Source organism: Lichtheimia ornata (genome assembly GCF_029851405.1).
Source record: "Lichtheimia ornata isolate CBS 291.66 chromosome Unknown scaffold00011, whole genome shotgun sequence".
NCBI lineage: Eukaryota > Fungi > Mucoromycota > Mucoromycetes > Mucorales > Lichtheimiaceae > Lichtheimia > Lichtheimia ornata.
Window position 1 is genome coordinate 281,983 of NW_026695331.1, and position 15,106 is coordinate 297,088.

Below are 15,106 nucleotides of genomic sequence, written 5' to 3' on the forward strand. Positions count from 1 at the left end.
AGGTCCTTCTGCATCTTTGGCTCTCCAGGGTCTAGCTACTGTACATTAAACAAAGACCACTTGTCATATAGCATCACGCTTACAAACATAAAGGTGCCTGTATCTCCAAACTTTACAATGAAACGTGGGGTTTTGAATAGAGCAATGTGCTCGGCTTGGCCAACAGCACCTTGTGTGAAAGTTTCACGATCAAGCTTGCCAATCCCAGATTTCGCAATGTCGCCACCAGCCAAACTGGATCGGGGGGTCGACCTCTTCGACGACGACGACCAAAAAATATTTTTTGGGCTAGTTGCGACATTGAACGCGAAACTTTCACACAAGGTGCTGTTGACCAAGCCGAGCACATTGCTCTAATAAAAACCCCATGTTTCATTGTAAAGTTTGGAGATACAGGCACCTTTATGTTTGCAAGCGTGATGCTATATGAGAAGTGGTCTTTGTTCATTGTCAATCAGCTAGACTTTAATAGCGCCAGAGATGCAGAGGAACCTGTTTGTGTAATACATCTGGTTAGATTGAATTGGAAGGGTCGATGCACAATACTTTATGCACTATTCAATAGGCATAAATTGGCAGCTAACATGCACTTCTCCTCATTCGCAGCCTTTGTCAATTCTGTAACAATAAAACGATGCTCCTGCTCCAGACATTCATTTCCATGATCCAATTATCTTGATCCGAGCTGATTTGGCTGAGCTACGATCAAAGAGAGATTACATCAATCCATACATCAGCATACATTCGAATGTCTCAGCTGATTAATCCTTGTTTGACCGTAACTCAACCAAATCAACTCGGATCAAGCTACTTGAATCATTGAAATGAATGTCTGGAGCAGGAGCATCGTTCCATTGTTACAGAATTGACAAATGCTGCGAATGGGGAGAAGTGCATGTTAGCTGGCAATACATGCCTGTTCCTAGATGATCCATAAAGTATTATACATCGACCCTTCCAGTTCTACTCAGTCAGCGGTGTTACACAAAGAAGTCCTTCTGCACCTTTGACTCTGCATGAGTGAGCTACTTCACAATGAACAAAGAGCACCTCTCATATAGCCACACGCTTTCAGCATGTGTAAAACATAAAGGCACTTGTATCTCTAAACTTTACAATCAAACGTGGAACCTTTAATAGAACAACGTTGCTCGGCGGGGTCGAAAGTATCATGTGGGGTAGTTTGACGATCGAGGTTCCCAATCCCAGATTTCGCAAATGTCGCCACCAGCCAAATTGGATCGAGGGTCGACCTCTTGGAATTTTTTCGACGACAAGGAAAAATAATTTTTTTTGGCTGGTAGCGACATTGGGTGAATCTGGGATCGGCCACGATCGACTTCATAGTTTGACACAAGATCGCTTTCACCCCGCCGAGCAGCTTTGTTCTGTTAAAGACCCCACGTTTGATTGTAAAGTTTAGAGGTACAGGCACCTTTATATTTTACCTATGCTGTAAGCGTGATACTATATGAAAAGTAGTCTGTGTTCATTGTTAATCGCCTCACTCATGCTACAGCCGTAGATGCAGTAAGACTTCTTTGTGCAACATACGCCGAGAGGGTGGGATTTCAAGGATCAATGCTGTGGGTGGAAGATGGATGATGATCCTTCCCCCATAGCAAGCTTCGCCCTATGATAGCCCGTGTGGGATCTTTGTCAAGTTAACCATGGTATGGAAATTGACCAGTGCATACGAGAAAGGTTGAGAGTGGCGATGATGCTGCTCGTACAAATGAGGTTGTATAAGATAGCGTACATGGTGGAGACGGTTATAGGTAAACAAGATACGTAGATGTACCCGTGTCACATTGTATCAGTTTCATCACTTCATGGAATCAATGAATTAAGCTTACAATAAACCAAGCTTCTATAACAAGCAATGTAGTTGGATGATTGTAGATACCAATTAAACATGCATACGATCAGCTAACAATCATCATTCATATGAACAATGAATCTTCAACCAATGTAATGCTACAAAAGGGAAAAAGGCGTCTCGCATGGTCATGTAACCTGCATTATAGGTTACAATTTCTAAATCAAGAAGATGCTTAATTGGAACCCACGTAAATCAACCACCTAGTTTAATGTTTGTATGTGTCGGCTTTGGGATCATCTCTGTCATCGCCTGGTGATATTGAGGACTTGGATATAGTATACAGCCATTAGGGGCGTGGATAGGTTTGATTATCCTTTTAATTATGTAAGCAGATGTACCGCGGAAAGGGATGTTGGTACCAACGATGTGACACAATGTACTTTCAAAGCAAGGCAAGCATTATCTTCAATTATCAACCGCCAACATTACTCAATTAGAAGAATGAGGACGTACAGGTTTGTAAAGAAGACATTTATAATGATCATTGAGAATAGAGAAGGTATGTACTTTACTTTTAGCTGGGTTTCAGGTGTAAATTAATACTACACGATGGCAGTGTTACAAAAGAGTAGGAAGAATGTTGTTGATAATCGGTATGTTTATACTGGTTGATATGATAAGCGATGCCATCAAGGTGGAAAAGAGGTAAAACTGCTTGTGCAGGATACTCCCTGATTGTTGGTGGGGTGAATGAAATAGTAAATTCTCAGCTATGGATGTTGCCACACTCTTGGACTCTCTCTCTCTCTCACTCACTCACTCACTTCTCTCTCTCTCTTCTCAACTACCGCCCAATGTCGCAATCCCATGACAAGGCCAACGACACGCCAGAGTTGTCCACCTCGCATTATGAGAATACAGCCCCCAGCCAGGATCCATCAGCATCGAGTACACAATCTTCACGGCCAATCTCTCACGGCATGAACGCCAGCCCGCGTAGCGGCAATTACACCTCGTCTACAGACAATATCGATACACACGGCGAAGTATTGAGTGAATCACAGCATGAGGACGAGAATGCGTTTCTTGCAGAGGTGTGTACGAGATTACAAGAACGAGCAAAGGGATAGCGACTGATACACGGGCATGTGTTGTATAGTTCAACAACCACAAACAGCATGTTAAGGAAGGCGACTTGGAGAAAGCTACACAAAGTTTTATTATGCTGTAAGCTGCAGGATGATGGAAAGGGAAATGCGGCATGATCATGGTATGGTTCCAAGGGACAACACGGATGCTGACAAAGAGTTGTGGGTAATATAGACAAGCCAATGGATCGCAAAACGAGCTATTCAAAAAGTACTTGGTGGAAATGGCGGACCACATTGATCCCAATAGAGATTCAGATATGAGCAGTAAGTTTTGGATAGCGTTGTTATTGTTGTTGTATCCCATGCCAACCAACTCTTTTGTTATAGGGTTCTTTGCATCATTACCAGCGCTTATTCAATCAACCATTGTTGAAAACGCCACAGGTTGTACAAAAAAGTGGAGAAGGGGAAGTCTGGTCGATTCAATTCCTGACACGTGATGTGTGATAAAATCCAGCTTACTTGGAAGAAACCGATATGCTCAAGGCATTCCAAATTCTTTTCGATTACATTCAAGCATATCCACGACATGCATACAAGTATTTGGTAAGTAAACGAGGAGGGATTATAGCTTGGATATTCATTTAACATGTGTGGATATACATTGGTAGATACGGGCTATCGATGCATTGACGCTACATGTACAATCGGTGGAAGCAGCGGATGATCAACACAGGGATAAATGTATACGGATACTTGGTAAGTGTGTGGGGTAACAACAATTGCCGGGGAATGAAAGCGGAGCACCTTTTGGCTGATTCTACTGTATACATCCATCCAGTGACTGATTTGCTGCAGCGATTATGGAAACAACGGATATTACTCACTGGTCGAGACCGTGCACCTAGCGTCAAATCCACAGACAGCAAGCACTACATCGTTATACCATACAACCTATTTGAGCACTACATGCTTATTGGACAACGCTACTATATACAAAAGCATGATTGGGCTGAGCTCGTCAAATTCACGTGTGCGATGTTGGATTGTTGTGGGTAAGTTGGAGCAAAGAATACAAGCAAGCAAGGACGTGATATTGAGATTTTATTGCAATTAGATATGCAGGTTTGGGACGTTTGGATTTCTTGTCACACACCAATCGATTTCAATACATGAAAGAGCAACGGCCTAATATCCGGCTGGATACGGATGAGACTACAGCACAAGCAGAAGGGATACCAGAAGAACAACGACAACGACCCGAAGATTTACATGTGCTGGTTGCGTTCATGTGTGAGTTTATGGCAGCAACGTCGCAATTTGTGCAATTTGGCTATGATTATTACAAGGCCGTATGCGTTGTCGATGATAGTGCGCAAGATGAAAAAGCCTGCCTGATTCCTATATGTGCAATTCAACCTGGCGTATTGAAGAAGGGTGGCATGCCTTTGATATCAAGCAATGACGACGATTCACATCAACAGGAACAACAACAACAACAACAGCCGCTACAGCAATTGCAGCGCACTGAACATGATGATGCAGACTCCACAAGGAAACGTACGATCGATGAGCACAATGAGGAATCCAATGATGACGAAGAGAGGCAAACGAAGAAAGCCAGATTGGATGAAATGTTGGAAGAGCGAGGACAAGGACTCGATGCTTATTGTATGAAAGGTGTGGATGAAGCACTTCAAATACTGAGCAAGGCTGGTGATTGTTTACGGCATCTTGTTGACTTGTGGCAGTGGGCAGCAATGAAGTCTCCCAAAACGAATTGGGTTACTGTATTTGGAGGATGGGAAGAAGGTGAGCTTTTTACAATGAATGATGATGGGGTCAAAGAGCGTCTCTTACTAATGACACAGCGTATAACAAGAATTATGCCGGGTGATCGATCTTTACAAGCTCCCATTTGACATACACAATTCAGTGCTATTAGTACGCAGTGATCTTGCGCTTTCATCGGTAAGTGCATTTGGCACGATACGTTCTATTTGTTTGGCTCACACGATATCCGATAGCCTTCGGTGCCTGGTAACCTTGGTAAAGCGCTTGATCTCTCACAAAGCATATGTGATCGCATTGAGGTGCAGAGACGGCAAGAGAAAACGGATGCACAAAAGGCCAGCTCCGAATACGACATTCCTTTCATGTTTGCTTTTCGCGTGTTATACAACATCAGCGTGATTTATCTCCTTGTGGGCAGTTTACAACAATCGACGCTCGAGATCGCCATCATTTTATCGGTGTTCCCAATCCCCAATGACCTGGAAGCCAAGCATTTTGTTGCGGATGAGATGGATTGTCGGACTGTGGCCACCGTATTCAAGGGGCATGAATTTGGACTTATGCGTGTGACTCAAGAGGGATTAGTGGTACGATGCATGAAGCACCTTATTGTCAGCCTTGACAACCAATCAGAGCAACGTACTGGAATGGCATCCATCGACTCAGCCATGAAATGGGATGATCGTGCAGGCAACATGATTGTATTGATGCAGTATGGCTGGCCATATTGGAGTACACGAACGAACTTTTGGCACAACATCCTTCGAAAGATGCAGGATCGACGTACTTTTAAGAACCGGGAATTTCTTGAATATATATATGGTAAGGCAATGATGGTTATCCAAACAAGATGTGGATGAGTAACGAGTACTTTTTGTATAGTACCTGAGATATTACAAACCATTCGATCCCTCCATGAGACCGAAAAAGTTATTTTTGACATCATCCCCCCAGAGTTTGCTATACGCAGCAGCTATCGTGCATTAACAACGACATCAGGAACATCGACTCCGTCATCTCCTCAGCTCAGCACAGTATCTTCACCCTCTGCAGCTGATCATGATAATCGACGTAGCAGCACGAGTTTACCATCCATTGCAGCACTAACATCACGACCGGGTACTAGTAATAGCACTAGTAGTAGCAGCAGCACCAACCATCCATCCACAAGCCAATCCCTTCCGCCACCCCCTCCACCCATCTATCAGCCATCTTTTACCAACACGATCCTACCAAGCATGTCCATGTCGCCAACGTGGTACTCTGCATCCACACAAAAGAATGCCCACGCCAATTGGATGTCACCTTCCTTTTATTACAGCCGCCCTGCTACATCAGTAATGCTACCTGTACGTGAGCCATCTCGTGATGCACATCGCCGTGTTAGTAGTACAAGCAGCAGCAGCAGCAGCCAAACGAGCGCAGCACCTTATGCGGAAAACACTGTTTCTACTGAGCAACTTCAACGATCATTTGTTCCAAAAGACATTGTCACCCGGTGCCTTGAATACCGTGTCCGACGCCATTCTCCAAACATGACTCCTCAACGCATGCGCCATGTACTGCAAAAGTTCCTGAAAAAGATGGTGCTCAAGGCTAATAAGGATGTCTAAAGTTAGTGCACATAGATGCTTGTATACCAAACCCACTCGTACATTAATACACCCCCCGCGTTTGCCTCTGTTCTATTTTTTGTTGTTATGCTGCAGATGTGTGCATAGAAACATCTTTTTTATGTAATCAATAACGATGATGATGATCAAGAGATGATGATGATGAGGAGGAGCCCGTGTCGCGTGTCTTATGATAAGAGAGGCCCGTCAATGAGACAAAATAATGATTATGGATGATTCTATGTTTCCTTACAATTCTCGTGGGTCGTCACACAACAACCGATCACAGAGACAACAAGCATCATGCAAAGCATTTCAACGAATTTTCCATTGCACATGATTCGACTCTCCTGCATTTTAGCACCCAAACCAAAATACATTGGCACAACCAAGGCTAAGGGTCAAGATGGCAAAACAAGACGCCTTTGGATGTGTGTGTGTGGGTATGCAACAATATGCAACCTCATTCCCCCTTGTATTTTACATCTCAGTTGCATCTTGGAGAGAGTGCATAGTATGTCTATTATACTGAGAACGGAAAAAAGGCAGCACTTTACCCCCACAAACATGTACACACACACACATTGAAAAATTGGCGCTCTGCTTTGAGGCGTTTTCTTTGTCGCATACATAGTTGACATTGACTGCAGCGGAATGATGATTGTATACTATCCACCACGTTTATCTCCTTTTTCAAATCGCCTTCATGGGGAAGATATGGGGGAAGTTTTTGCTTGAATATTGATATACCAGCGATACCATGAGCTCTTTATGCATTGCCTCCTTTCTTTTGAGCTTGTATGCCTTCTATAAAGAATCGTCGATGCTATGTATACGTGCATCAATCATTTTGCAAGAACATTAGAAACATCCATGTTTCAAAACTCTCGTCGATTGTTGGTTGTACAAGAAGGGATGGGGGCAAAAACAATATCCAATAAACAAAAGGGCTTCTTCATAGAGAGAGAGTGAGGCAAGCATGTGTGTGTATGGATTTAATGTAAAGTGAGACACCAAAGGAGATACAAAGGAAGAATAGAAGGCGGCAAGGAAGGTTTACAAATCAAACGGTGTATTGGAAGTTTCGAGCCCTGAGATATGTTCTGCGTATTCCACCAAAAGCCGATCCTTCCGCATACACATTCTTTTCAGGTCCCCCTTTGTACTCCCCTTCTTTCTTTCCACCACCCCCTCCCCCCAATATTTATCCTTCTCTTCACATGAGCAGAACCGATGAGTGAGTGAGTGAGTGTCCAATGCACGCATTTTCCTTCTCCTCCCCTTGCCCACCCCCCACACCAGCCTTTACGCCTTTGTACTTTAGGGCTATAAAGAAAAAAAGTATATAAAGAGTCGATCTCATTCTACTTTTTTTTCCTTCACCATTGAAATCATCTCTTTGTGAATATACAACAACAACATGTCGCTTGCTATCCTCAACATTCCCACCTCTCAAGACGACCAATTGCTCAACAACGAACACAACTCATCGCTCAGTGCCATCCAACAACGTCGTCGACACATCATCAAAAAGAAAGTGATCGCCATTGGACGCTTGTCTCGTCAATTATCTGTGCTCCGTGAGAATCCTGAACTTGTCAATGAAATCAAGCAAATGAATGGCAGCAAACTTCCACTCGGCACTCTCGCTCAAGGTGAAGAAGGTCTTCGTCAAGGTATGTGTATATATGAAATATAGAGACAACCCATGACTTACCATCATCATCGTCATCATAGGTTCGCATTAATTTCCCTTGTTGTTGTTATGTTGATCGCTTGCTCAGACTATGTTTCTTTCGCTTTCTCTTGTTTCCTTCCTTCTCTCTCTCTCCATTACGTGTACATAATATTTAGTGCTCGCATCCTTGAAGTGCAACGGTGCAACACAATAGTCACGATCAACAAGCTCATATCTCCTTTTACTTCTTTACGCCTTTGGATTTTCAATTACACAACACCCCCCATCTCCATGTACAGCTTTGTTTGTTGCCGAATGCATCATCCATCCTCCGATTCGTCTTGTCCACTAAATTATATAAAGGCGATGCCCATTGTTTTTTTTTTGTCTTAATCCCTCTCTTGACTCTTTGTTAAACCAAAACAAATGACCCAATGTAGAAGATTTTGAAAAAAGGAGACAAGGTATTTGGAGTAGAAGGGTAAAAAAAGAAGCGATGTCATTGTTATAAAAAGAGGAGGAATAAGAAAGGGGGGATGGGATGGGATGGTGAAGGAAACGCTATATACAAAGACGAGGTGGTGATGGTGATGGTGGTCGTGGGGGAATTAAGCTGTCCAATTGTTCATGATTCTTTGTCGTTGCTGATTGACCATCTTGGTTACTTGTTCCATATTGTTACCAGCACGTTGTATCATTTGTTCCAAATCATCCATGTGTTCATCAAGCTTTGCTTTGGCTGCTCGTGATTCGTGTAATCTTGCCGACCACATTGCATCATGTTCGTTTTGTAACGCAACACGGGCCTCTTGCCGATGGTCGGGATCCATATTACTTAACCATGACCATAACTCATTCTCTGCTGCACCATGATGTTGTCGTCCATAACGATGCAGGGATGATGGTGGATGACGTTTCAATAATTCCAATTGTCGATCGACTTGAGCCATCTTGTTGGCAATAAACAAGTTAATGATGACCAGCATCAACATGCAAAATACAGTGGCCTGGGATGCGGAAGGAACAGACGCATTGGTAATCATCCACCCAATACCATCCGATAAAAGTGACATTGCTTTGGCAGCTACACCTTGATCCTTTTGTGCAATCTCGGAGGCTCCTGTGGCTGCAGCATCAGCTTGGGCACGATGCTTTCTCTTGCCTTTACGTTGCTTTCGCTTCTTGCGATCCGACATGTCACCATTGGATGGCTTGGATAATTGCTTACGGATAGCAGCGTCAAGTTCCTTATAGTAACCTTCTTGTCCACTGATGGAGGCACTTTCAATGGTACCTATAGATACACATGCATGAGTCCAACCCGTCACCAACAATCAACCAACCAGCAACAACGCTTTACCTTTCAACCAAGACGTCTTTGTAAAATCAACCAATACGGTGACCAGCATCCGTACTTGCCCTTGACCCGCCCACATCAAGCATGTTTTGGTTTTGACAGAAAATGATCCCCCTGAAGGCACATCAGGTGTCCGAGTGGTGGTGACTTGTGTGACATATTCGCCAAAGTCCGCATGCATGATCTCTTCAGTCAATAGACATTTTGTTGATTTGGGACCTTATTGAACAAACGGCAACGTCAATAAACTCATTCATGGAAACCTCACAATGCTATCTTTACCTATCGATCCATTGAGGGGTTTGGTATAAGAGAGTTCACGTATCGTTTCGGTATTGTTGCTATCCTTTTGCCAATCACCAATCGTAAGGTCTAAAAATGTATAAAGTTAGATGAATAAAGAAATGGATATGAATAAAAGAGAAAGAACATGCATGTATGTACCTGTATTCTTTTGCTCTGTCAAGAACTTTTTCATAAAGCTGCCTTGGTAAAGGAGGTTGTACAAAACTTCGATTGTGCAAGGAAAACTTTGATCCAGTACGACCTTGGGATAATGATCACCGGACTTGAGACAAGCACATTCGGTCTTTTCATGAACTTGTTGAGAAGATGCTGTAGTGGATGATCCAAAGGATGATGGCAATGGCGGCACAGGTGGCGTACTTGATCTTGAACCTCCTTTGGTATCCGTAGCACTGACACCCGATTCTGAACTAACAAGGGAGCTAAGATTGGGTGGTTGCGGACCGGCTTCCGAAATAGCTCGGCGTCTTAATGCATCAGCGTCGCTCTTTTTGGCAAGTCCAGCTCGTAGCGGCAATGATGGCAGAGACGATTGACGATCTTGTTGCTGACCTGCTGCTGCTGCTAGTGGAAATTATAGCATTAGTATCTAGCCCTTTTCTTTTTTTTTCCATCTCCCTTCAACCTTTACCCTTTTCCCCCACCCCACCCCACCCTATTATCCTTACCATGAGCCGTATTATCATCATCATGATTCTCTTGATCATCCTCTTCTTCTGATGAAGTATAAGAATAGTCATCGGATGACGTATCTGTCTCATCATCAATATCACTGGCAGATTGTGAAGGATCCTTTCCATTTTCATTCTTGTCATTCTCTGGTGCTTTTGTTTGCTGCCAAACGTCAACAATGAGATCATAAGCTTGGTCTCGGGATAGGAAGGATGTGAGAAAATGCTAGTATTGGATCGAGTTAGCACGATAGGAGATTGGGCTAGGCTCTTTTTTCCCCTTCCTTACCTTGGCTTGCAAAGTGGATATCTGAATAGCATTGGGAATAAAGAGGGCTGTAGTACGTTTCTCAATCTCGACGATATCAGTGAATGCAATGACGAGCTATCCAATGAATCCTATTAGCAGCCATTTCTTGTACACAAACACATGATCCCAAACTTACATTGGTGACCCAGCCGAAAATATTGGCGTTGAAACAAATATGGTTTTCTGAAATGTAGATTCTACCTTGTAACAGGATCTCTTTTTGCAAAGCACATCCAAAATCTAGTTTTCAACTTGTTTAGAAGGGGTTTGTTATGAGTATCAAAGATGACTTTTGATTTACCTTCAATCAGGGGATCTTCTTCAGGGACGCTTCGAAAGAGTGCATGAAAATCTTGATTACGTTTTGCATTGGCGAGTTCGACACCACATACGGAAGCAATAGTGCCAGGAGCAACGACACGATCATTCACTGATGAGGAAGGAGTAGGAGCAGCAGGAGGAGCAGTGGCAGATGATGTTGGTGGTGGAGGAGATGGTGAGGAGGGTCTTAGTCTAGTTGCACTTGTATTGCTATGATTCATTATGGGAAGGTGGATATCCGATACTGAAGATGTCGTCGGCGCTGGTACCGAGTCGCTGTTGTGAAAGTGATTGGACAAACTTGAGCCGCGAGAACGAGGTTTTTTGGCGAACAAACGAGAAACGGCACTTGTACTGGATAAAGTGGGCTGTGGATCAGATACATGTGGTATGGGTGAGGCAGAGCGAGACGACGGATATTTCTCTTCAACGATGGTGGTCGTGGTTTCGGTTGGCATGGGATGATGACTCGTAGTATTGGCAATGGCTGAGGGCGATGGGGCAAAGATGTTAATGTCGGGTGGTGGTGAAGGGGTTGAAGAGTTGTTGACAAGAGCTGCTGGGACCCGTGGTGAACCGTCAGAATTACGTCTGCTACTATTAGGAGAAGTAGTAGAAGTGGTGGTGTCGCAACTAGATTGACGTGTTTCAATGGGCGGCAAGTCGCCAGGGGTAATGTTGGAACGTGAACGACGGTGATGTGTAAACGCAGTTTTAAGGCTCATTGTAGCCCACGGGAAAGGAACGCTCTTTTATAGTGTACAGGTCACGAAAAAAGGGGGGGAGGAGTTGTGTATGCGTGTGTATATGTTATGTTGCAAGAGAGACAAAGAGAGAGTGAGAGTGTGTGAGGCACAGAGAAAGCAGGCTGCTGGCTGCAATAAGCTGGGGGGCCGCTCTTACCAAAAATAGAGGTGCCTTCTTAGTGGATGGCTGATTCTCATTTATGTTTGTCCTTCTCTCATTCACTCATCATGCCGCATTCGGCTTTGGAAGCACGATCTTTCCCATGTGGCACGAGATTATACGTGCTTTTACTACTGGTAAACGGGCGTCCTACTTTTATTGGGTAATGGTCATCAGATGGATTAAATGCCATCATGCAATCGTAACTACCTACTTGCTACAGTCAAAAGAAAAAACAACATACCTCGCCATCCATCATTATGATCACTCATTGCTTTGTCATCTTTTTCGGCACTTGTTTTATTGCTATCTTTTTGCTGTTGTCATCCTTCCCACTCCCACTCCGCCTTAAAACAGCAGCCAGCCCGCCATCTGGATCATATCATATTACTCTTTACAATTAACGTATCGTATTGTCTTTATAGCCACTACTAGTATAGTAATACAATATCCATTAAAGGACAATTCACTCACTCACAGGCACACATGGATTGATAATGTAACCAAAGATTGGAGGTGTTGGGATCAAATGTTGAAATAACGTGGAATAAACTCTCTTCTGTGTATGTAATGTGATGCATATCACATATCCTTTATACACGCAGCACGCGGTTTTGTGTCACCTTGCTTCTTTTTGTTTTCAATACTGCCGATGATAGGAGGGTGGTGGTGTATCGTCTTCAGCATCCTTGCCAGAGATGGCCGAATCGATCATTATGTATTCTTGTGTTTTGCTCTGCTTGCGTTGTTGTTGTTGTGGTCCATAGGGTAATGATTCCAATGGAATTGACTCGTTCGGTGGCGGTGCCGATGTTGGTTTACCACAAGAGGAGGAGGACTGCCAGCGCCCCTTTCTACCACCTTGTGCGACAAGACCACTTTCATCGTTGTTATTATCGTCGTCGTCGGCTGATCCCGAAAAACGAGCACACAACATGGTGATAGCATTACACAAAGCCAACGTTTGAATGCTCAATGCTGCAAACAACACAATGTACATGATTTTCAAATTGTGCTTGACAAAATAAGTCATTGGGTGGAAACACGCTGGTGCTGAGTTGACTATATCGTCGGGTTGACACGTATCTGTTGCCACCGGATGGTCGCGTGGATGAGAGAAACCACAGCATGAAAACTATTATTACAAAAGACCCACGTCAATCCACGTCATATCACTTGCTATCATCCATCCACCCACCCACCCACCAGTAGTAGTAGTAGCCATCATCATCATCATCCCTTTTATCTCTCTCTTTTTTTCCCTCTCTCTCTCTCTACTACGACACACCCACTTTGCCCCTGCTTGTAATCCATCTCCTCATTCTTTCTTCTCTCCTTTACTGCGTGCTTACCTTTTCTTGTGCATAGTATCGGTATTCTTGGGTTGCCTCTGCCCATGCATGATGTAACCAGGATCGTGTATGTGCTGCTTGATCATACACAATCACTGCTACGACGATTTGATAAACCAATGTAATTAAGACGACCACTGTATAGAGAATATGGATTGCTTGACGTTCAGGAAAGAATCCACCAATAATGCCAATGACGGCTGTAAAGCATATCATGATGCCTAAAATGTTGACCACTATATGTAATGTCAATGAATAAAGGCAATGGGAACGCGTATACATCTGTTTTCAATGATCCTACATACTTTTTAGGATATTCACTGGAATCAAGATAGAAGATTCAATACGATGTTGTGCACCCATCACGCCAAAGGCAATGAGAGCAGCACCAAAGATGGCAAACAGGGTATTGGTGACGAGAATGTAGCATCGACTCAATCTAGGGCGTATTTGTAAACATCGTATGCAAAAGGATGCAAACATACATGCAACCTTACCGTTGACAGCATCCCATATTATGATCTTTTAGAAACGAATGATGCGGGATGAAAAGGACGGAAAGTGGGTTTAAGGACCGTAATGTGGAACAGCAACGACAAGGAAAAGTAATGGATTTCTTTGTTCAAGCAAATCGATTATGTAGTGAGTGTGCAATTACAAAAAGAAAGAAAGGAAAAAAAGGAACGAGTGGACGTTCGATCCTTCCAGACCTTTAGATTTGAATGTATGTATTTCAGGCACACCTGTAGTGCGAAAATAAAGACATCGAGTAAGGGGTTGTATGAAAAGAGCGAGCTTTTCAAGCCCATGGGCAGCAACAACATTAGGGAGCTTCATGTCTGAAATTGGAATAGGGTAGCGAGAGTCGTTGGTTCTTTTGGTTGCTGTCTTGCCGTTAGTAGTATGTAGCCATCGACACATGTTGTTGCCTCCACGACACAAAGCATGGTCATGTTCTTGTTGAAGTTGTATACAACATTGCCTTTCGTTGTGGTGGGGTAAAAGAAAACCAACAATTGTCGGCATTCATTATACGCTTATGGGAGCAGCAACAGCAGGGGATAAGCATATTGCTGTTTCTTTGATCTTGCTTTGAAATCTTTCATCACTCTCTCCTCCTTGCATCCCTTTTCATCTTCTGTGATAATGAGCGTCATATAAGAGTGTTGCCATAATTAGCTGATGAGACACACTGGGTGTGCAGCTCTCGAGCTATTTGTAGTCAAGTTAATTGTCATGGCTGTATGCTGCATTCCAATGAAGCTTTTGATATTGTCATTGTTCTTTCACCAACCTGTTCCTTTTTTGATTGATTGAGGTGGCAGAGTTAGCAGTCAATTATGCACCTTGGGGGGATGTGCTGATTCCGTAATCGTTGGCAATCTTTTGCATAGGCTATCATGAGCGTATCTAATGGCACCTTCTTCTATGGGAAAGAACACACACGTTCTCTTATGAACGACCAACATTTGCCGTATACAGCATCACTCAACAACTTTTCGAGAATGGTCTCATGCATGTATCCATACAAAGCATCCATCCTTTAATGGGTTGCCTGGTCTACGCTATTGACATGGCAACGCTGGTCGTCGCATTACAGGTTGTCGTACAAATGCAACATCCATTAGTACTCAGCATTAAAGTACAGTAGCGGAAAAGTGCAGCACCCCTTCTAGTGATGAGAACGCCTTTCGTATAATAGGGATGCCGTAGCATCTGACCACAATCCCTTTAGGCCATTTGTTGCCAACTCGAGTCTCATTCAACGACACGCATCATCAAGTAAGCCGAAACGTATACGCAAAATGATATAGTTTATCTCCAAACACAAATACACATGTACAAAGAGCATGCCATTGGATGCATAGAAGGAAAACAAAAACGA

At 43.4% G+C, this 15,106-nt stretch overlaps 4 protein-coding genes across 4 annotated transcripts; 2 read left to right on the plus strand and 2 right to left on the minus strand.

Moving 5' to 3' along the window:
* Positions 1 to 2,676: 2,676 nt before the first annotated feature.
* Positions 2,677 to 6,320, plus strand: O0I10_003437 (uncharacterized protein; the record flags this gene model as incomplete). Its single annotated transcript, XM_058483508.1, has 11 exons — positions 2,677 to 2,916; positions 2,982 to 3,049; positions 3,146 to 3,237; positions 3,301 to 3,357; positions 3,431 to 3,519; positions 3,585 to 3,672; positions 3,755 to 3,968; positions 4,031 to 4,725; positions 4,796 to 4,884; positions 4,941 to 5,529; positions 5,590 to 6,320. The coding sequence occupies 11 exons, from the start codon at positions 2,677 to 2,679 to the stop codon at positions 6,318 to 6,320; spliced, it is 2,952 nt and encodes a 983-aa protein (XP_058345707.1).
* A 1,420-nt stretch (positions 6,321 to 7,740) lies between these two features.
* Positions 7,741 to 8,212, plus strand: O0I10_003438 (uncharacterized protein; the record flags this gene model as incomplete). Its single annotated transcript, XM_058483509.1, has 2 exons — positions 7,741 to 7,996; positions 8,175 to 8,212. The coding sequence occupies 2 exons, from the start codon at positions 7,741 to 7,743 to the stop codon at positions 8,210 to 8,212; spliced, it is 294 nt and encodes a 97-aa protein (XP_058345708.1).
* Positions 8,213 to 8,606: 394 nt separating this feature from the next.
* O0I10_003439 (uncharacterized protein) lies at positions 8,607 to 11,688 on the minus strand (the record flags this gene model as incomplete). The annotated part of the gene is made up of 8 exons (XM_058483510.1): positions 8,607 to 9,292; positions 9,359 to 9,574; positions 9,638 to 9,727; positions 9,800 to 10,225; positions 10,330 to 10,558; positions 10,622 to 10,717; positions 10,779 to 10,882; positions 10,944 to 11,688. 8 exons carry the CDS (start codon positions 11,686 to 11,688, stop codon positions 8,607 to 8,609), a joined length of 2,592 nt encoding a protein of 863 aa, XP_058345709.1.
* An 821-nt stretch (positions 11,689 to 12,509) lies between these two features.
* Positions 12,510 to 13,735, minus strand: O0I10_003440 (uncharacterized protein; the record flags this gene model as incomplete). The annotated part of the gene is made up of 4 exons (XM_058483511.1): positions 12,510 to 13,004; positions 13,222 to 13,457; positions 13,527 to 13,660; positions 13,719 to 13,735. The coding sequence occupies 4 exons, from the start codon at positions 13,733 to 13,735 to the stop codon at positions 12,510 to 12,512; spliced, it is 882 nt and encodes a 293-aa protein (XP_058345710.1).
* Between the last annotated feature and the right edge of the window lie 1,371 nt (positions 13,736 to 15,106).